This window comes from Microtus oregoni, unplaced genomic scaffold, assembly GCF_018167655.1.
Source record: "Microtus oregoni isolate MIOR12 unplaced genomic scaffold, Mior012 000103F_ref0000194, whole genome shotgun sequence".
Classification (NCBI taxonomy): Eukaryota; Metazoa; Chordata; class Mammalia; order Rodentia; family Cricetidae; genus Microtus; species Microtus oregoni.
In genome coordinates, this window is record NW_024544717.1 from 3,083,755 (window position 1) to 3,105,360 (window position 21,606).

The window sequence follows — 21,606 nt, forward strand, 5'->3', positions numbered from 1 at the left end:
AACCCCCAAATGAGAAATTCACATAGCCACGAGCAGTTTTTATTTTTACTTGGAAATTTGTGAACAGGCTGCTCCCCCCACCAAAAAACACCAGAATTAAAATTACTTGTCATTTGATCAGATTTGACCTTACCTTCACCTATAGCATGTTGTGCAGCATTGGAGCTCTGAGATATTGGGAAAGTGGAAAGGAAAGCTTGTTGGGTTATAGATTCATGATTACCATGTAAAAATCTAAAGGTTCCCTCCAAGTTGATAATCAGTAGTTGTACAGCATAAACATGACTTGTATGTTCTAAGTGTTCTCATTTACAATGGTGATAATGCTGAGCATAGAAAATGAACCCATTCCCGGGGAAAGTAGTTCTCCTGTTCACCTCATTTCAGTTCTTAGATTTTATACATCTTGTCAAGCTAAGCTACTTCTGGAATTTGTAGGAAAAGTGAATGGACAAGGAATTTGAGAATGGCATGCAGGCACTAATTAACAATCTGATGACAGTGTCAGCCAAGGAAATAGATGTGTACATTGCTAATTTAGGGTGCCACAAGTGTGACATTGTGCACTAGTTAGCAGGAGTTAGCAAATGCTGAGGTCCAGTCAGTATTGTGAGGAGGTTAACTGGTTGATTTGTTAATGTGGATAAATTTCTGCTATTGTAAAATGACAAACGGTATGGTCAAACACATAAAAGTACACCTCGTTTCTTCTATCAGGATTTGGTTTCTGAATACAAAGTCAAGTTAGATTTGTATGTGAGGCGCTGTGTATTTCTTATTAAATTTATATACATAGCCACAGGACTTTTTATTTGAATGTTTGAAGGTCTTTGTCTAAAGAGAAAATCCATAAATCATAAAAGGTAGACACTTTGACATTTCAAAGTGTTAATAGATGTTTATTTGATGAGTCAAACTATATAAAATAATCTTAATTTATATAATAGGAACATTTTGTTAGACAATTTGTTCTTAAGGATTTATGTTTGTTTCTCAATTATTGTTTTACAGATCAAGGTGTAGCAAAGCCAGTGTTTAGCTTCTTGAATAGCAGTTCCTCTAGTTCCAGTGCACCAGCCACTTCATCCAGTGGTGGCATATTTGGTAGTTCCACCTCTTCCTCCAACCCTCCTGTGGCAGCCTTTGTGTTTGGACAGGCCAGCAATCCTGTCAGCAGCTCTGCCTTCGGTAACTCTACAGAGTCCAGTACATCTCAGTCTTTGTTATTTCCTCAAGATAGCAAGCCAGCCACCACATCCAGCACTGGCTCAGCTGCCCCTCCATTTGTGTTTGGATCAGGAGCCAGCAGTAACAGTACTGCATCTTCCGGGTTCAGTTTTGGAGCTACCACATCAAGCTCTTCAGGTAACTTAGTGATGGGGGAGAGTAGGTTTTGTAGTTGAATTGTTTTTGCTGTAAAGTGTGACAGTTGTAGCACATTCTTGCAGGTTATAATCTTGATCAAGTGACATTTGAGTGCCTCTAAGTCACCCATATCTAGAATATTGTAAGTTTTCACCTGTGGAGAAATAATGCAGTTCATATTAATGCAGTTCATAATAATGTTCAGGTTGAATGTATTTAACTTTTAAACTTTTTTTTAACTTTTATTTTATACGCATTGGTATAATGATGTCAGATTCTCTGGAACTGGAGTTACAGACAGCTGTGTGCTGCCATGTGGGTGCTGGGAATTGAACCTGGGTCCTGGAAGAGCAGTCAGTGCTCTTAACCACTGAGCCATCTCGCCAGCCTATGAATATATTTAACTCTTAAGAACAATGTTTTCTTCGCCGGGCGGTGGTGGCGCACGCCTTTAATCCCAGCACTCGGGAGGCAGAGGCAGGCGGATCTCTGTGAGTTCGAGGCTGCCTGGTCTATAAGAGCTAGTTCCAGGACAGGAACCAAAAAGCTACGGAGAAACCCTGTCTCGAAAATCCAAAAAAAAAAAAAAAAAAAAAAGAATAATGTTTTCAAGCTGGGCATGGTAGTGAATGCCTTTAATCCCAGCACTCAAGAGGCAGAGGCAGGTAGATCTTTGAGTTTAAGGCCAGCCTGGTCTAGAGAGTGAGTTCTAGGACAGCCAAGGCTACACAGAGAAATCCTGTCTCAAAAAAGAAAGATCAAAGCAAAAAAACCTGATTTTTAGGAAAAATATATAATTTTTCCAAGTTGCCTTTTGAAATGTCAAATTCTGATGCAGCCAGATAATGATAGTGATTGTATTGGATATGAGTTCTCATACAGTGACCTATAGGTCACTTAAAAGTGTTGTTAGTTGTTTTTTGCTCTTTTGGGGTGCCTGCCTCCCAGCTCCCAAATAAATCACACAGAAGCTTATTTTTACTTATAATTACCCCGCCTTAGCTTGGCGTGTTTCTTGCCAGCTTTTCTTAACTTATCCAGACTACCTTTTGCCTCTGGGCTTTTTCCTTTTCTTCTTGTGTATCTTATTTTCACTCTTACTTTGTGGCTGGCTGGCCCCCAATGTCTTCCTCCCCTTGTTCTCTCCTTGCTCCTCCTCTTCCTCATTTCTCCTCCTATTTATATTCTCTGCCTACCAGCCCCACCTATCCTTGCTCCTGCTTCTTTATTGGCCGTTCAGCTCTTTATGAGACTATCAGGTGTTAAAGATCACAGCTTCACAGTTAATCAAATGTAGCATAAACAAAAGCAACACATCTTTACATCATTAAACAAATATTCCACAGCATAAACAAAAGTAACACACCTTGAAATAATATTCCCCAACATATAAGATAGATCATTTTAGAAAGAAATTGTTGGGCTGGAGAGATGGCTCAGTGTTTAAGAGCATTGCCTGCTCTTCCATAGGTCTTGAGTTCAATTTCCGACAACCACATGGTGGCGCACAACCATCTATCTGTAATGAGGTCTGGTGCCCTCTTCTGGCGTGCACAGACACACAGGATATTGCATACTAAATAAATAAATAAATGAAAAGAATTTTAAAAAAAAATTGTTGAGCCTAAGTTGCTAAGTGAGTTCCAAGCTAGCCTGAGTCAGACTCCGTCTTAAGTACACCCCTTCTTCTAGTAGAAGGTTGTTGGTTGCAAAGATAGAGAGTTTTGTTCTTTAAAGTTTTTGTTACATTAGTGCATGTTTTAGAAAATAGTGTCATTGTTCTAATCATTCAATGCTTGTGATCGAGGTAAGAGCCTGTAAAGTGGCCTGAAATTAGTTTGTGGGTTTGCAGAGCTTCTCAAGAACAATCTCACTACAAACTTTGATGTTGTTGATTTATTTTTTCGCTCAGGATCCTCCTTTGTATTTGGCACTGGACATTCAACACCATCTGCCAGTCCAGCATTTGGTGCTAACCAGACCCCAACGTTTGGACAAAGTCAAGGTGCCAGCCAACCGAACCCTCCAAGCTTTGGCTCTATATCGTCTTCAACATCGTTGTTTTCTGCTGGTTCCCAGCCCGCAGCACCACCTACTTTTGGGGCAGTGTCAAGCAGCAGCCAACCTCCTGTGTTTGGGCAGCAGCCTAGTCAGTCTGCATTTGGCTCTGGGACAGCTCCCAATTCCAGTAAGTTGTGTAATGACTCGTGGAATCTATACTTTGAGTCTGGTGTCTGTTTTTTGTTTTGTTTTTTTTTAAATTTTGAAACCATGTGCATATCTTATTTTCTGATGTTTTAGACTTAACACAATAGTGAAGTGTGGTGTTTTACATCCACCTACAAATATCACAGCATTTGATGGCATTAAAGTATATTTAAAACATTTCTTCCTCTGACTTAGGTATGGGTTGTTTCACCCTGTTTTCCTGTAGGCTGCAGTGGAACAGTGTTTTGATTTCCTTTGGGAAGTTTCACCTTACTTTTTTTTGTTTTGTTTGTTTTTTCGAGACAGGGTTTCTCCGTGGTTTTGGAGCCTGTCCTGGAACTAGCTCTCGTAGACCAGGCTGTGTGCTTAGTTGCTTCACAGCATTTGGATAATGCTGCTAGTTACCTCTCATATCTCATCGAAAGTTCTTGTTGTTTTTTTTTTTTTTTTTTTTTTTTTTCCGAGACAGGGTTTCTCTGTGGTTTTGGAGCCTGTCCTGGAACTAGCTCTTGTAGACCAGGCTGGTCTCGAACTCACAGAGATCCGCCTGCCTCTGCCTCCCGAGTGCTGGGATTAAAGGCATGCACCACCACCGCCCGGCTTTATTGTGGCTTTTTAAATACAACTGATTACACTGTATTTTAGTGCTGTATTTTCTCAGAATTGTACCCTTTGATTGTTCTAATTGAAATATGAGCTCATGAAAAGGTTACAAACATGAAAGTCATCTAATATGGACATTTGCATGTGTGTACAGACAACTGGAGGACACGTGATCAGAGGCCATTTTGATCACAGTCCTCTCTCTTCACTCTAATGGTGATTGCTGCTCTGTCCGTTGGACTCTTGTTTCCTGACACCTAGAAAATAAAAGTTTTGCCTGGTAACTTATCTATATAAGTGGGCTCATGTTGGATGCAGTCTTGCTTCTTTGGCTCTTAAATTTTACATGTTGAATGTGGTTTTGTCACTGTTGCAGAGTGAATCACTGAATGGCAGCCTATTCATTTGCTGTTGGGTCTTAGCATCAGTTTTGGCTGTTTGGAAATGCTCTTTTGCATGTTATAGAGTAGAGGATATTGATCTTGGGGAGCATATGTGTTTCTCTTGGTGCACTCTGAATAGAAAGTTAAACCATTTTCTATTTTTGTGAATTCTGAGTATTCTGTCCTTTAGTTTTTGTTTTGTTTTTTCGAGACAGGGTTTCTCCGTGGTTTTGGAGCCTGTCCTGGAACTAGCTCTCGTAGACCAGGCTGGTCTCGAACTCACAGAGATCCGCCTGCCTCTGCCTCCCAAGAGCTGGGATTAAAGGCGTGCGCCACCACCGCCCGGCCTTTAGGTTTTTTTTTTTGTTTTGTTTTGTTATTGGTTTATAAGGTTCATCTTACTTTTGTTTGGCTATTGGTTAGGGTTCATCATTCTGGTGTTTGTACTTAGGTCATGTGTACTCTAAAATTTCTGTTTTGTGGCAGCCCTGGCTGACCTGAAACTGGCTCTTGGACCCAGGCTGGCTTTGAACTCACATAGATTCTCTCCCCTCTGCATCCTGAGTGCTGGGACAAGAGGCGTGCGTTTATCACGCCTTGCTAAGATCTTAATTTTTCCCAAGTTTAATATGTCTAGGTCAAAGTTTATCTTAAACAATATTGTGTCATTAATGGGATATTTCTGCTTAATTTGTATAGGTTCTGTTTTCCAATTTGGCAGCAGCACTACAAATTTCAACTTCACAAATAATAATCCATCAGGAGTGTTCACATTTGGTGCAAATCCTAGCACGCCTGCAGCCTCAGCCCAACCCTCAGGTTCAGGGGGCTTCCCATTCAGCCAGTCTCCAGCGTCATTTACATTGGGGTAAGAGATGATTTTATTTCATTGAGAATTTACACTGGTAAAGATGTGTCTGTTTCTAAAAGTAAATCAGGCAGTAATATAGTTAGGGTAATAGTAAATATTACCCAGTATCAGTTTATGATATTGTAATTTTGGGGATTAAATTATAATCTGAAACAGGAGCAGCAAGTTATAGGCCAGGTATAGCAGAAAGTGTTTGCTTGTAACAACAGCATTTTCCTCACTTCTTCCCATTTTGTTGCCGGTTGTGTTAAGTGGTTATGAGTTCCCTTGTCCTGAGCGTTATGTAACATCATAATGTTTTATTTTCACAGGTCAAATGGGAAAAATATGTTCTCTTCTTCCGGGACTTCAGTTTCTGGTCGCAAGATAAAGACTGCTGTTAGACGCAGGAAATAAAGGTCACAAAGGTGTTATACCCAACCGTTTATCAGCAGCGAGTGCCTGCTTTCAGATACTGGATTGTACTACAGGCTGGGCTTATCGGAAGTCAGATCTGTCCAAGGACTTCTTTAATTTTGGAATTGCCCTCATTTTTCTTTACGGAAGTCCCATTCCCGTATCTCATTCTCTTTTGAAAATAATAGCTAGACTGATGACTGACTGATTCTTCAGCAAAAACATTTTATGACCCAGCACATTATTCACTGATTGGCATAGTCTGGCTGTACCCAGGAATAGAGCCTGCACGGTGAATGGCTTTGTATAGATCCTGTCTGCACCGCTATGTGCGTTGATAAAGCGTTAATGGAACGCATTGAAATTGTAATTATATCTGGGGAATTCTGTATAGATTAGAATCCTGTATAGATTAGAGGACTTTGAGATGAATGATTTCTATGCGGAGTTTGTGGTGGTGTATGTGTGAAGTGAGTTGGATGTATTGTGCACAGAAAAATTCTGATAGAGAAAGCCTGATTAAAGAATGGTCCATGCTAAGGACTTGTTAGATCTAGTTCATTCTCCATTTAATAAGTATATGCTATTTCTATATTTTCATTCTATCGACTGTCTTGCCTTTTTCATTATTTTATTATGAAACTTCTGTAAATACAATATTGTTTCTGTACTTTTTGGCATAACATAAATCTGTGAACTTGAAATTTTAATTTTGTGTTAGACATATTTTTGTTGTTTGTTTAGTCTTGTCTCAGATTTTATTATGTAAATCCCATTATTCAAAGTTGCCTAAATCCATTTGGAAATCTTTAAAAAAAATTGGGGATTCTTAAAGTTGAATTTATTGGCTTTTCTGATCCAGTTTTGTTTGGACCAAAAACCAGTATTGTACAAAGTATTAAGCATATATTTTTATATTTACTGAAATGGACTGTGGTGACTTTGGATAATAAGGAAAAGTTTAATATTAAAGCCATGTTTATTACAGTATAATTAACATGTTAAACCATGGGATAAATGCCATCAATAAAACTTTATGAAGCACGTTTCGCTAACAGTTCTCATAGTGGAGGCACATAATATTAGTGGGAAGGGTGGTTGATTAGAAATCCCAAAGAGTATAATCAGGCAAGGCCCAAGAGTTACCAGAGTTTGCAGTCTACAAAAGAGCCCCTGCATTCTGCCTGCTGCTATCTTTAATTTGTATGTATAGCACACCTTTAAAAGTCGAAGGTAAGCATACAACCCTTTCTGTTTGTAATCCTAGCTTCCCTGCTAGATGCCTAAACAATGTTCATTGCTTATACTCTTGGAGATATGTCTCAGGCATTCTGAAAGCTTGTAACATTGTAATGGGCCTTTTACTGCATTACTTGAATGACTAGACTTTTTGCTCACTTAAGGTCCAGGAGAGAACTCTTGGGCCAGCACATCTTACTTTTGTCTTTAGTGTAATTAGGATTGGCATTTATTGTTAGTTTGTGCTTAATTTGCTCCACTTCAGGTTAGTTGAGTTTAATTTACATTGAGAATTTCTAATGCTTTGTCCTCATGAAAAAAGTGTTTTTCTAACTAAAATAGCTTAAGCCATCATCACATACTGATATGAAGGTAGAGTTTTGTTTTTCTAATATTCTCCTTAATATTTATCTGATTATTTAAGCTTGATTGGAGTCCGGTGAATGCTGGAAGAGGTAACTCGGAACCTGTCTGACCTCACAGTGACCTTGGAGTCCAGTTCTTAGGCATTATCTAGGTCCAAACAGTGGTTTAATAGGGCATATCCCTTTTCTCTAAAATGTGTAGGAAATAGTTTTACTTTTAGTATCTCCCCTCTTAAACACACTTTAAAAAGCAGTTTACTAAATTCCTACTAACTCTGGTTTATATGAAAATTGGGAATCTTTTGGTTCTCCAGAGTCTGCAAGACTGTTAAGATCTTGAGACTTTTGATTCTTGGGCTGCATGTAGCTTTCCAGTCTTGGTGGCAGCTCCATCTCTGGAGCTGTACTCCTCTGGCCCAGCAATGGTAAACTCTTCATTGTACTGGCTGGGATTGAGAGTGCTTATTATTAGTGGGATTTGTACATGTACGTTTTAGGGGATATTCCCAGAGACTGACAGACTGGCTTTGGATAACAATCCTTTTCTAACTCTGTCAGGTCTGTGGATATCAATTTAAGCATTTAAGTGCTAGGTTGCGTGTAGTGATTATAATTTCAGGCCTTAAGGAAAAAAACTATAATTCAAACAACTGAAATTCCTTTTTTTTTAAATAATGAAAAAAAATTTTATTAATATAACTAGCATTTTTATTAAAGTGGTTTTTTTTTTTTTTAACAAAGTAAAGATTTAACTTGGGAACTACTTGTTTTTATTGTTAGCATATCCTTCTTGGGGGTTGTATGAAGCTTAAAATTCAATGGAAATTATTGAAGGGGTAAATGAACAGATACTACACTTGATATACTCCAAAGACCAAGAATGATTCAACGAGTTCTAGAAAGGGTAGCATCTTTAATGGAAACTGTTTGCTGTAACATTGAAAAATGAGGATGGTGAAGACCTTCTAGATAGCAACTATATTTGTAGTATAGAACTGTGTCATTCCCCCTCCCCTCCAAAATCTACTGTAGCCTCCAAATGCAGTTTGTAGATTGGCTTAGAACAGTAAATTGTCTGGAGCAATACTTCGACCAGGCTGCATTAAACAGTTTGCACACATGCCTTTTAATTTTTTTTTTTTTTTTTTTTTGGTTTTTCAAGACAGGGTTTCTCTGTAGCTTCTGAGTCTGTCCTGGAACTAGCTCTTGTAGACCAGGTCGGCCTCGAACAACAGCGATCCATCTGCCTCCCAAGTGCTAGGATTAAAGGCTTGCACCACCAATGCAGCCATGCCCTTTAATTTCTAAAGATAGGGTCTTATACTGTAGCCCAGGGTGGCCTTAAATTTGCATCAGTATGCTTGTGTCAACCTCGAGTTGTGGGTTTACAGTTAACATGTCTTTTTTGAGGAAGGCAGCCCATACGGACTGGTTTGTAAAGGCTTTTCCCATTAAGATGGAGTTTAAATTTAGTTATCTGATTGTTGTAATGGCTCCAAGTACCTACCAGTAAGTTTAACCTGAAGTAGCATTCATTTGCAGGTAACTTTTTAGATATAATTTTTTCATAGGTGTTTAGATAGTGTAGGGTCTTGCATATTCAAGGCAAGTGTTAGCTCCCTGAAGCACCGCTCCAGCCCTATTAGTTTAATTTAGGAAAACTTGTCAAAGAAATAGACAAACACAGATAACACTGTTGACATATTTATTGAGACAAAAATACAAACTGGTGACATACAAACATTAAAAATAGAATGGTGACTTTTGTTTATAGGTGGGTCATTAGATACTGTTTGCAAGGGAAGCCTTTCTAAATGAGGAACTTCACCCAGGCATGAGTAAGGACTTTGGCCTTTGGTTATGTGAATAAAGAAGCTGAAACAGTACTTGTTGGAGTTTATGAATACTGTTAATTTAGGCATTGTCCTCAAACAATGAGAAACTTTAATTGTCCCACCTTCTAAATAGCAAGTGTAAAATTTCAACTCCTCTTTGCCAGAAACAGTTGTTTAAGTGAAACACTCAAATCACTGATGTGAACAAGTTTTTTTAAGTTAAAACTTTTAGGATCTCTTTCTTGGAGAAGTAGGGGAGAATTAAGCCAGTGCTAGAAAAGGAGTTGGGCAATGCTTTAGAATACTGTCTACTGGCATGTGTTTATGGTCAGTTATCACAGTTTTCCTACCTAGAAGGTGGAACAAGATCTAGCCAGTGATGGCTGAGACTTTCTCACTGCCTAAAATAAAATCTCTTCCCAGTTGTCTGGATTGAATGGTAATGCATCAACAAGACTCCAATCCTAAGGTTTCAGCACAGGGTTTCATGCTCATTAAAAGAACATCTTCATTTCTGCCCTTTTACAGCTTCAGCATGAGACATAGGAAATCAGTATTTCTGTAATTGAATACACTCATGTTCTGCGAAGGAAGCTCCACTTTACAACCCTATGAAGAAGAAACATGCCAGGTTCCCTTTTTTCCTTTTTATTTCAACTCTTGAGATTTCTTCCCTAAAGGGAACTTAGTTTGAGGTTTTATTGTAGAGGCAAAGCAATACTTTTATCTTACCACCTATATGGCACAGCTTGAATCCACAGCTGGATCTAAATAACTTGCCCAAAGCAAATTGCAGTATTTAAACTAAGAAACTGTTTATTTTACTGCACAAATAAAAATACCCTCAGTGAAAACTACAATAATCAAATACTCTAGAGCTGGGTGGATGAAGCACATTTCAACTTGAATTTTCTCATCAGTGGCAAAAGTAGTGTCCGTACCAATTTCCTGATCTGTAGTGTAAGAGTTTGAAGAGCCATCAGGTCTTGCCAAAGCCACAAGCAAGTCTTCTCTATGTGCTGCTCTTAACAAGTAATAGGGTTTTTTTGGGATTTAATGTAAAATTATTTTTAGAAATCATGGTTTATGAACTTTTACAATAAGCTATTAGATTCTTAAAGTGTCTGTAGACAGTAAATGCATTTTCAGTTTTAAATGTCAAAAGCCCACTGAAAGTTGATACAATAATACAACAGATGGCTTATTCTTGCTATTTAAAACCAAGGAACAAAGATTGATCTCGTCGTGTACAATACAATTTAGTGTTTCTTGAGAAAATCACATAGAAGAACGAGTAAGAATAAAGTTTAAACTATAAAACGTACAGCGAGCTAACTGGGACACAACAAAAGCACAGAGACAAAAACCCGATAATGTTGCACCAACAGAGCAAAGTACAATGACTATACGCAAAAGTTTGCTTTAATATTTTCCCCCAAATTTCTTCTCTAGCAGGCTCAAAACGAGCTTAAAGACGCTAGAATAATGTCTGGAAATGATATTCTGTCTTGCATTAGAGAGAACAATTTATCATGGGAAAACTAATATTTCACAGGCTGCTAGTATTTAAGTTATTACAAAACACTGGAACTCTTAATACCTTGATGTTTTGACAGTCATGGAACTGTACAGAATATAGTTAGGAATTTGCTTGTACAGAAATAGAATCTACAGGTACATTTAGAACACTGGAGCGTAAACACTGGGAATGTTTGAATGTTTCCCCCCCTATTTATAGTTGGATGTTAGGGCACATGAATTCTAAGCTGAATTTACATTGAAAAATCACATCCCCATCCCCGCTCTACCCTCACAGAAGGCAATCACTAACTTACCTTTTTTTTTTAAATATAAATGATATGACAATATATTTTCATCATCATCACAAAAGTTCTTGCCTCCAAATACATAAGCAGTAAGAAGCTGTAAAATCCCACCACTACTGCAGTGAATTCTAGAACAACATGGAAGTATGACGTGAGGGACTGGTAGGCCTTCCTCACTAGCCCTTTTCTCCAATACCTACCATGGAGCCAGTGGGATGTTGAGTTGATGGTCTTTCTCAATGCCCACATAAAACAACTTCCCTAAGAAGAGTTGTGGGAGTTATGTAGGTGTTTATAAAACACAACTGGACATTTTCACTCCAGGATAAGCCAAAAGAAAATGGAGAGTTTAAAGCTGAAAATCCTTCCAGCAAATTTTTGTTATCTTAAATGCTAAAGTATGTATTTATCTATATTGATTAAAACCATTTGCTTTGTTATCCTACAAATATTTAACACTTGAATTTAATAGGTTTTCCTTCTGGAAAGTTCCTGGATAAGTAGAGTCAACACTTTCAGAACAGTCTCCTGCATCACAATGTAGTGACTGCTCTAATTTTTAAAATCATCAATTAATGTAACCTAGAGATACTGATGGCCTTAATACATAATTTAGACTTGTCATTATTATTCCAAAGAGTGGAATTCTGGGCTCTGGGGCATCATCTGACTCCATTTCTTTTTACCACTATGGTTCCTGCTACAATGTCATAGGCTGTTCGATTATGCTGAAAAAACAGTAGTGTGATGAAAGCAGGGAAAAAAGAAGCAATAGAAAAATTCTTGATCAAAGCTCGTATGGTGGACCTAGAGGAAGCAAGCAGAAGCAGCACGTCAGGTCGTATGAGTCATTTCCTGACTAGGTTTCTTGTTGCTGTCTCTACCTTCAGGACACAGTTCAAACCTTTCACACAATACAGTGAAACTACTTACTCTGCCCCTAAAGAAAGCTTCCTAGAAGACTACAACTTTGACGTGCATGGCTTTAAATACCTCGGGACACCAACAAGGAGACAACACACCTACTTTCTATTTTGTTAGAAGACAAGAACATCCCTTTTCCATAGTCACATATTCCCATGGGTTTCTAGAATCTTCTGAACTGAGTATGCTACTGCAGTCCTACTTTCTATTTTATCTGAAACACAATCTATTCTTTTATCCATTTTCCTGTATGGGCTCCAGTAATTAGAAGTCTTAAAAGCTTTCAGTAATAGCTCAAAATGGAGAATTATCCTAACAATGTTAGTTTTGCCTGTCAGCAGCTGTGTGGACTCTGAATCCAAACTGGTTGGTTTCACATTCTTTAATTACTAATGCTCCACAGCTGTGAAAATGAGATCAAAATGCTGCGTTAAATTAATAAAATGCCTGGTATCTGAGAAGTGTTCAGTAAACAGTAACCATTATTAGAAGTAGCCAGAGCTGGGCAATGGTGGTGCAACACCTGTAATCCCACTACTCAGGAGGCAGAGACAGGCAGATCTTTGAGTTTGAGGCCACCCTGGTCTACAGAACGAGTTCCAAGACAGCCAGCGCTACACAAACTCTTGGGGGGAAAAAAAAGCTGAATTAAAACACAAAGCTCTAAGGCAATGTGCATATGCCAGCAAAATCTAGCCTAATTCTGGAGTTTGTTGTCTTAGTTCCCCTGAATCAGCCAAATTGTTTGATTCAAGCGATCACAGCTCACTCACCTCCCCAGCTTCCATTGCCACTGCACCCTCACTACAGGCATTATGGGTGCTACGTATAAGAGCTGGAGCCAGGAGAGGGTTGTGGTGGGTAGTTCACAGAGCCAGAGAAGAAAGCTAGGCACAGGGCACTGAAAACACCCAAGTATCTCCTCATTGCGACACATTTCATAGAATCATTTTGAACATTTATGCCAAAGGCAATGAGACACACACAAACTTCCATGTAAGTCCATATGATTACAGTGTATATGATGAAGAAAAAGACCAGTATTTTAAAACACTGTATAGAACCTGTAACTAGTGAATACTGAACACAATCCTGTGCCACTTAACGAACTCATTCTGAGGAATGTATGAATGATCCTGAGAATGCAATAATCAGTGCATTTCCAGAAGCTCAAGATACCTTGAAATTAGCATGTAGTAGAATCTTAATCATTTCTGAATATGCCATGTACAGTTGACATCATTATACAGTAGAAGATGACTTAACTGTACTCTTTTTGCAAGTAGATTAAGATAAGCAAAGAACTTACGTTGTGATGCTAACATTTGAGGAAGGAATCACTAAAACCCGACTTGGAGCAATGAGTACTGATGTATCACAGGTCACAACTCGAAGCCCTAGTAGGAACTTTCCTGGAGTAGCTCCCCCTGCTCCCCATATGCAAATTATCTAAGGAAAGAAGGACAATTTAAAGAAAATTAAATCAATTTTAAAGATTAAAATTTTTTCTATTAAAATCACCTCATTCTTTATAAAAATGTCTTGTCAGAGGGCCAGGTATGGTGGCACACATCTTTAGTCTCAGCACTTGGGAGTAGAGGCAGGTAGGATTGGAAACTTGTATTCAAAGTCAGCCTGGTAAGCACAGTGAGTTCAAGTCAGAGAGGGCTACAGGGTGAGACCCTGTCTCAAAAATAAAGTTACACTGGATGTGCCAATAGATAGAATTCTAGAAGCCCACTAATCAACCAGAGGCTGGGGAGAGATGACTGGCAAGTTTGGGATTAAGCCAGGCTACATAATGAGGCCCTGTCTTGACATACAAAACCCTAAATAAAGGTCTGGCCTGATGGCACAAGGCCTGTCATCCCAATTACTGGGTAGGCTGTGATTCAAGAAGTCCCAACTGCATTCAAGATCTGCCCTTGAACTCTGAGACGTTTCTAAAAAAGAAAAAGAGGCTTGGTTTACCTAGCATGTGTGGGCTCTGGGTTTGATCTCCAATACCCACCCCTCTCCAATTAGTCACTAAAACATTTTTTACAGTTTTTAAAAAATGTTCAATATCAAAATTATCTACTGTATTTTTTGGCTCATAGTTTATGAAGTTGTTTCACAAGTAAAAATATATTTCTATAACCAGTCTGTAAGTATATTTTTGGACCTAACCTATTTTATGAATGTAATTCTATTTCCAAAACTGAAAAACACAACAAAACAATTATTAAATTTCTAAAATTTAAGTTTGAACTTGAAAAGTGTTAATTTAAAAAATTGTGAAAAAATACAAGTGTGTACAGATGCTCCAGAAATTCTCATTCTTTTTCTTGGTAGAAACCTAAAATTACACTATTAAAGCAGTATTTGCTTCAGTTGGCAGCTTACCTCATAGAAACAAACTAACAACCTGTATATAAGTGCCACAATCATCATTTTCTGCAAGTCTTCCATCGATGTGTCTTCATCGATTTCTTCTATTATATAGTGCATGGCAAACTTAGAGATGTCCCTGCACAAAGGAGAGTTTGGGGATAGATGAACTAGTTAGAGTTACCAGGTCAGTTGTGTCATTTCCCCCTGATCAGTCTAAGTCATAAGTTTTAAATGAAATTCTAAGCTGTTAGGTTCATGCCATCTAATTGTATAAAATACCTATGAGTTTATTCAACAAATAGCAATAAGTATATAAAAGCAAAAGGTGTGGTTGTTTGTACGTCAGCGGTAGAACACTGTAGAACAAGTAAGATGTCAGACCTGAGGACATGATGTCAATGGTTTTATCAACTTGAAATAAGATAGGATCACCTGGGAAGAGGAAATCAATTGAGAAATGCCTCTATCAGACTGGCTTTTAGGCAAGTCTGTGAGGTATTTTCTTGATTAATGATTGATGTGGGAAGGGCCTAGCACACTGTGGGTGGTACCACCCCTAGGCAGGTGGTCCTGGGTGCTCTAAGAAAGTAGGCTGAACAAAGCAGTAGACAGCATTCCTCCAGGGCTGCTTCTTTAGTTCCAGCCTTGATTTCCTGCCCTGACTTCCCTCAGTGGGACTACAAGCTATAAAATATAAACCCTTTTGATCATGGTGTTTATCACTGCAACAGAAGGCAGACTAGGACAGCAAGGGAATGCTGAACGTCTCAGTTTCCACTGAGATTCTAACTAGCAAGGAAAATAGAATAAAGAATAATAAACTAGGATGCCAACTGTGTCAGGAAACAAGCACCACATAAGACTGTTGTGCAGACTTCTCAGAAAGGACATTTCCTACAACATAAAGAATGGAGAGAAGTCAGCCACACCAAGAGGATGGAAGACACTTTAGAGAAAGACTGGCAGGAGAGAAAGCCTTGGAGCAAGTGATAGGGCCCCAATTTCTCTCTGTGTGGAGACTGTGTTAAGACTGGGCACCTGGGGGGCTGGAGAGATGGCTCAGCGGTTAAAAGCATTGCGTGCTCTTCCATTGCGTGCCGAGTTCGATTCCCAGCAACCACATGGTGGCTCACAACCATCTGTAATGAGGTCTGGTGTCCTCTTCTAGCCTGCAGGCATATATGTAAACAGAATATTGTATCCATAATAAATATTAAAAAAAAACTGGGCACCTGTTAAAACAGTTTAACACAGGTGATGAAATCAGTCAAAAGAAACTGCCGGGCGGTGGTGGCGCACGCCTTTAATCCCAGCACTCGGGAGGCAGAGGCAGGCGGATCTCTGTGAGTTCGAGGCCAGCCTGGTCTACAAGAGCTAGAACCAAAAAAGCTACGGAGAAACCCTGTCTCGAAAAAATCCAAAAAAAAAAAAAAAAAAAAAAAAGAAACTATAGCAGAGTGGAGAGGTAAAGTTCTCCAAATTGTCTTCTGACTTCCAAATAAAAATGTAAAATAAAGGCTGTGTTGGGGGTGAGGAGATGAGATAGGAAGGAATCACCATAACACCTGACAAGGACTCTATAAGGTTTAACAACTGTAACTGTTAAACCTTTTCTCCCAATTCTGGCCTTAACTTGTCATAAACATAGTGTCTACCTCGTGGTACTAAGGTTAACAAAAGAGTCAAGTTCAATGTCTTGCACATAAGAAAAGACTTAGTAAATGATAAGAGCCATTATCCTAAGAATTTGCAATTCTCAAGAAAATGCCAAACTTGGCAGTAGAGTGAAATTTGCTCAACTGTAATCAACCCCATTGAAATGCTACTAATTGATCACTGAGTGTGTGTGTTTGTGTGTGTACACAAATGTATGGCATGTGTGTGCAGAAGCAGAAGAAGGGGTTGGAGCTGGAGTTACAGGTAGTTATGAGATGCCTGACATGGGAACTGAACTTGGAACCTCTGGACAATCAGTGGTGCTCTTAACCATTGAATAGCCCCTCTTTGTGCTTAATTGGCCAACAAGAAGAAAACCAATAAATTCCTGGCCAAAGAGAATGGTTAATAGAACAAGCCAGGTTTGGAGGCTCCTTTTGCCTCTTAAATTTTGTTTGTTTTTTTGAGATAGGCTCTAACTGTAGCTCTGGCTGGTCTTGAACTCAGAGATCTGCCTGCTTCTGCCTCTTGAATGCTGGGATTAAAGGTATGTGCCAACAAAGCCTCGCTCTTTTTATATATTTTCAATAGGAGTATTTCCCACAGATCTTAACATACTGAAGTTTCCTTTCTTAAACCAGCAGAGGGGTGACAGCTCAGTCCTGAGCTTGTCCTTAGAACTCATCCAGAAGGCAAAGTACCATACACCTATGTAGCATCTAGGGGGAAGGGAGGAGACAGGCTGATCCGGGGACTTGATGGCCAGCCAGTCTAGCTTACATGATAAGCCCCTGGTTAAGTGAAAGATCATATCTCAAGAACAAACAAAACAGAACAGCAGAGAGCAGAAGACACCCAGAGTTGACCTCCTGGCTTTCACAAGTTCACATATAAACACAGTTTTTAAAAAAAGTTTTATAAAACAAAAAACAAAGCAAATACAACTGCTAGAGGATTTCACAAAGAAATCCTGGCCCTGGGCACCCATCACCCCAGTCACTCGCAGGCATGAGCAGATTTTACAAAGCAATATCTCTGGGTAGCAGCTCCAGCCTTTTCGGTGACCATTGTTAACTTACTTTATCCCACTGAGATGCATGATGCTCAAGACAATGGTCGCTTTTATAAAGAAGAGAATAAAGAAATCCACCATCTCTGCCATAAATCTGTGCGCCAAGGATGGAATGACATACTCTCTGCCTGTAGAAAAGGAAAAGGGGCAGGGGAGAGGAAAATGAATCACTCACATAGGTTTAAGAATACAAGCCCGAAAATGCAGGGGCAAAGTAAAGTCAAGGTCCAACTGAATTGAAAAAAAAAAATTACAGCCTTGAGCAGCCAATGGCAATGATGTCATCAAGAGAACATGTTACTAAATTATCTAATGATGAGCGGGACACGGAGACCCACACCAGGAACTAGCTCTCTGGACCTGGAGGCAGGAGACCGACTGCAAGATTTGCTACAGTAAGACTGTAGTTACTAAACAGAACCAGTTAGATGATATTTAAGATCAGTAAGCTTGGGCCCAGATGAAGCTCATTATTCTATTTGTAATGAGCTCCTTTCAGTTCCACTGTCCTAACGCAGCCCAAGTCCAGGTGATAAATAGTATTGTAGACTAGCTCCTCCAACAACGGGGCTTGCCATCTCAGTTTAACTTGGGATCTCTCTTTCCGGAGCATGGAGATCACTTAGAGAACGGTTTGACACGGGAAGGACTAGAGCCACGTCTAAGGGGAGAACAATTGGCATTGCGTGGCAGGACATTTCTGCGTGGTCTGGGCAAACCATAGCTGATGTCTGTGGAAGTTTCATATCTCAAAAGCGAGCATTTACTTGCCCAATGGTCACTCCTTCAAGAGATCGCTCTGCCAAGGCATGTTCTGTGGGCTGACACAGAACTAGCATTGCGAGTTCGAGGCTAACCTTGTGGGCTGACACAGAACTAGCATTGCGAGTTCGAGGCTAACCTGGCTACACAGTTAAGGTTAGCCTAGACTACAGAGTGAAATCCTTCCACAAGAAGAGCAGTAGGGGTAGCAGTCATTTAAAAAGGGGCCATGAGCCACCAGTACCCCTAACAGGCGGCCAGTGGAGCTAGACGGATCAAGAGTTCGAGTTCAACAAGGGCTTCGTGAATCCCGGCCTAAACCTCAAAGCGAACAGAACCCTCTCCTCCGCCCCTCCTCCATCCCACTCACCCGGCTCACCTCCGTTCTCACCCGCCTGCCGCCCGGCGTCGCTCGCCGTCCGTGCAGGGGTCGCAGAGCCTGCCCTGGTCACGGGGGCCGCCCGGGCCGCCGGCTGCACGTGCGGGGCCCGGGGCGTGAGGCCGGCGACGGCGGTCGGGGTGGCGCCGCCCGTGGGCGCCCCCGGCCCGGGCCCTGCGGCGTTCAGGAAGTAGAAGGGGTTGTAGTAGGCGAGCTGAGGCGGGGGCGGCGGCGGCGGGGGCGGCGGCGGGGAAGCCAGGGCGGCCGGCTGCGGGGCTGCGGGCAGCGGGCCGCAGTAGGCGGGGAGGGCGGCCAGGCCGCTGGTCCAAGTCAGGTAGCCGCAGTACGACTGCCACAGCCACTCGTGCACCTGCCGCGAGTACTCGCGCGCGCTCAGGCGGCCCGGCCCGGCCGCCGCCTCGCAGTCCCCGGGCTCCTGCTGCCCGGCCACCGCTGCTGCCGCCGTCTCCCGGCGCTTCCGGAGCTCTCGAGGCGCCTCCGCCTCGGAGCCGGCCGGGCCGATGGTCGCGAGGGCCCGGGGCTGGGGGGCGGCCGCTGCAGGAGGGTCAGGCCCGGAAGGGACTGGCTCGTGGTCCCCGCCGCCGCTGCCGTCCTGGCCCGGGGGACGGCTCCGGGCTTCCTCGGGCCCCTCTGCCATCGTCGCCTCGGAGGCACCCTCCGCGCTGCCTGTCACTGCGCCGTCGCTCTCCCTCGGCTGCCCCTCCCCAACCGCCCGGGAGCCACCACAGCGGCGGGCGGGTGGGCGGGCGTCAACAATCCGACGCCGGAAGCGGAAACCCCTCCCCTCCGGCGCGTCGCGGGGGGAGCCGGGCGGGTGGTGGGACTCCTGCGGAAGTTGGTTCCCGGTTATGCAACGGTGTTTCTGCCGCTCTATTGTGTGTTTTAATCATAAACTGTGACGTCTTCGTTAACATAACACATCGCGACACAACAAAACGTGTTAGATCCTGCTTTCGCGCAGGACTCTGTGAACGTACCTAATTAGGCTACATCTGTGAGACCTTCGGCATCACTCATTCCTCTTGACAATTCCATCACCAACGCCTTAGAGACGCTCCTGTGGGGTTAGGACGGGGTTGTCCCTCTTGGAACTGCAACCTTATTACCGGAATTTCCAAGCGGGCCCAGACCTCCAAGCACAGCGTCTATTTCTTGCTTAATACCTTAGTCCGTGTATGATTTGGTCTTTTCATCTATACGCAACATCTCACATACTTACATCTTAATACACGTTGCTGTGTTAAGTTTATAAGCCTGTTGGGAGTAGCAGCGTGACTTTATATCCCCAGGGTCGTACAAGAAATATACAAGAGCCAAAAATGTGAGAATACTTGATGATGGTCGTGCTAGCTAATGTCAGCTCGATAAAGGCTAGAGGCATTTGAGAGGAGGGGGGGGCCTCAATTGAGAAAATGCCTCCTTAAGACTGTCCTGTAGGCAAGCCTGTAGAGCATTATCTTATTTGGTAATTGATGCGGAAGGGCACAGCCCATTGTGGGTGGTGCCACCACACCCAGCCTGGTAGTCCTGGGTTGTATAAAAAGACAGGTATGGAGAGAAGCCAGCAGCACCCTTCTATGGGATTTGCATTAGCTCCAAGCCTCCAAGTTCCTTCCCTGTTTGAGTTCCTGTCCTGTCTTCCCGCAGTAACGGACTACAATGAGGAATTGTAAGTCAAATAAACACTTTCCTCCCAAACTTGTTTTTGGTCATGGTGTTTTATCACAGCAATAGTAACAACTAGAGAAACGATGTAGATAGTCTGGGAGACAGAAAAAAAGCTTATCTTTTGCCCTTAAGAAACTAACAATCTGCTTCAAGGGAAAGCTTTTCTTGAAACACTTGAAAACCTACTCAAGACCATCACTAGTAACAGGAAACACAACTCAACATCCATCACCACTGTGCAATCTGTGGCATTCCCTTCAGAGCCCCGGAGGACTGTACGTAGGTACAACCCAGATTCTTCAACAATGCTGCATAAAAAGAATCTCAAAATGAGTCAGAGTGCATCGAGTTAATTTATAGGAGAAAGAACACAGGCAATGGGAATCAAGTGTGGCTCCTAAGAGAAGAATGCGCCTACTAGCCTCTGCAGCAGGTAGCAGTGTGAGTGATTGGGGGATTTGGCCATTACCTCGTTGGAAGATGTAATCTACAAGGCTGAGAGGAAAATGTAGGGCTATGTTCATTTTCTTATGGGAAGATGCTTTATATATAAGTGAAAATTTAAGATGGTGTATGGCTGTACTAGCATACATTTCTTATATGAGAAAGAAATATAATTAAGACAAGATCATAGATCATTCCAGGTCTGACAGTGTAGGCATGTACTCCCAGCTACCTGAGGTAGGAAATCGCAAGTGCAGCCTGGGCAACTTGCAGATAGTCAGTCTCTCTCTCTCTTTCTCTCTCTCTCTCTCTCTCTCTCTCTCTCTCTCTCTCTCTTTTACACACACACACACATAGAAAAAAAAGGAAAGAAAGAAAGATTGAGGGCATTAGTGATTGACCTTTGCCTATAATGTGTAATACATGTGGCCCTCATTGACCTTCTAGAAAAAAAGAGGTTAAACTGCTTCGTTTTTAACCCTGAGTATAGTTAGTTAGCTAATAATAATAGTTTAATGGGGAGAATTAAATATAATTTTCTGTACACACTTTTTATATAAGGAAGTCCCCAGACATATAGGTCAACACTCTTCTCTCTGTCAGCAAGCAACACGGCAATTCAGGTAAGGGAGAAGAGGGACTTTCTTTCTTTGATATGTTCCCTTAAATTTGTCTTTCTAGTCTCCTCTAAGGCTGTATGCAAGAAGACCACGGGACAAACTCAAGGGCATATGTCTGACCACTCGGTTTCAAAATCAATTTGGAAGAAAGATTTCATTGTTGGTGTTTTTATTCCAGAGATCAAATTCAGTATCTTAGGACATACTAGGCAAATTATTTGTATTTTCTAACTGTATTTATTATAATAATTTTTAATGTGTATTTAGGACACATGTGTGTGGAAGTACACATGCTATGTTGTAACATATGGAGTCTGTTTTTCTCTTTCTATCTTTACATGTGTTTCAGGTTGCCAGGCATGGGCAACAATTGCCTTTACCCACTAAGCCATCTCTGCAAGCCAGCTAAACAAATTATCACTGAGCTATCTCTTCAGCTACTAAGATATTTTAATGTTTAAATAAATAATCATTATGAGTTAGAGTGGGGAGGCAGGAATAGCAGGAGTGAAGGGGAAAAGACCTGGAGAGAGGATGAAATATCATGCTTATCAGGGATATAGACTTTGTTTTGAATAGCCATGGTCCCATAGTAT

The 21,606-nt window shown here is 41.3% G+C and overlaps 2 protein-coding genes across 5 annotated transcripts in view; one reads left to right on the forward strand and one right to left on the reverse strand.

The window, feature by feature from the left end:
• Positions 1 to 7,379, forward strand: part of LOC121443272 (nuclear pore complex protein Nup153-like) — a 47,976-nt gene extending 40,597 nt beyond the window's left edge. For both annotated transcript variants that reach the window (XM_041644980.1, XM_041644981.1), the window contains 4 exons: positions 1,012 to 1,365; positions 3,278 to 3,553; positions 5,259 to 5,427; positions 5,742 to 7,379. In XM_041644980.1, coding sequence (XP_041500914.1) covers positions 1,012 to 1,365; positions 3,278 to 3,553; positions 5,259 to 5,427; positions 5,742 to 5,826 — 884 coding nt within the window. In that variant the 3' untranslated portion in view covers positions 5,827 to 7,379. The remainder of the gene's footprint in view (positions 1 to 1,011; positions 1,366 to 3,277; positions 3,554 to 5,258; positions 5,428 to 5,741) is intronic.
• On the reverse strand, positions 1,233 to 19,043 carry LOC121443273 (protein FAM8A1-like). Of its 3 annotated transcripts, none has more exons than XM_041644984.1 (5): positions 18,249 to 19,043; positions 17,124 to 17,244; positions 14,401 to 14,524; positions 13,325 to 13,464; positions 1,233 to 1,519 (listed from the first exon to the last, which is right to left on the reverse strand). In XM_041644984.1, the coding sequence occupies exons 1-5, from the start codon at positions 18,913 to 18,915 to the stop codon at positions 1,516 to 1,518; spliced, it is 1,056 nt and encodes a 351-aa protein (XP_041500918.1). In that variant the 5' UTR covers positions 18,916 to 19,043; the 3' UTR covers positions 1,233 to 1,515. The 3 variants fall into 3 exon arrangements, with proteins under 3 accessions (XP_041500918.1, XP_041500917.1, XP_041500916.1); XM_041644983.1 differs by lacking the exon at positions 1,233 to 1,519 and adding an exon at positions 9,122 to 11,898 and having other exon boundaries at positions 18,258 to 19,041; XM_041644982.1 differs by lacking the exon at positions 1,233 to 1,519 and adding an exon at positions 9,122 to 11,898 and having other exon boundaries at positions 18,249 to 19,041.
• Between the last annotated feature and the right edge of the window lie 2,563 nt (positions 19,044 to 21,606).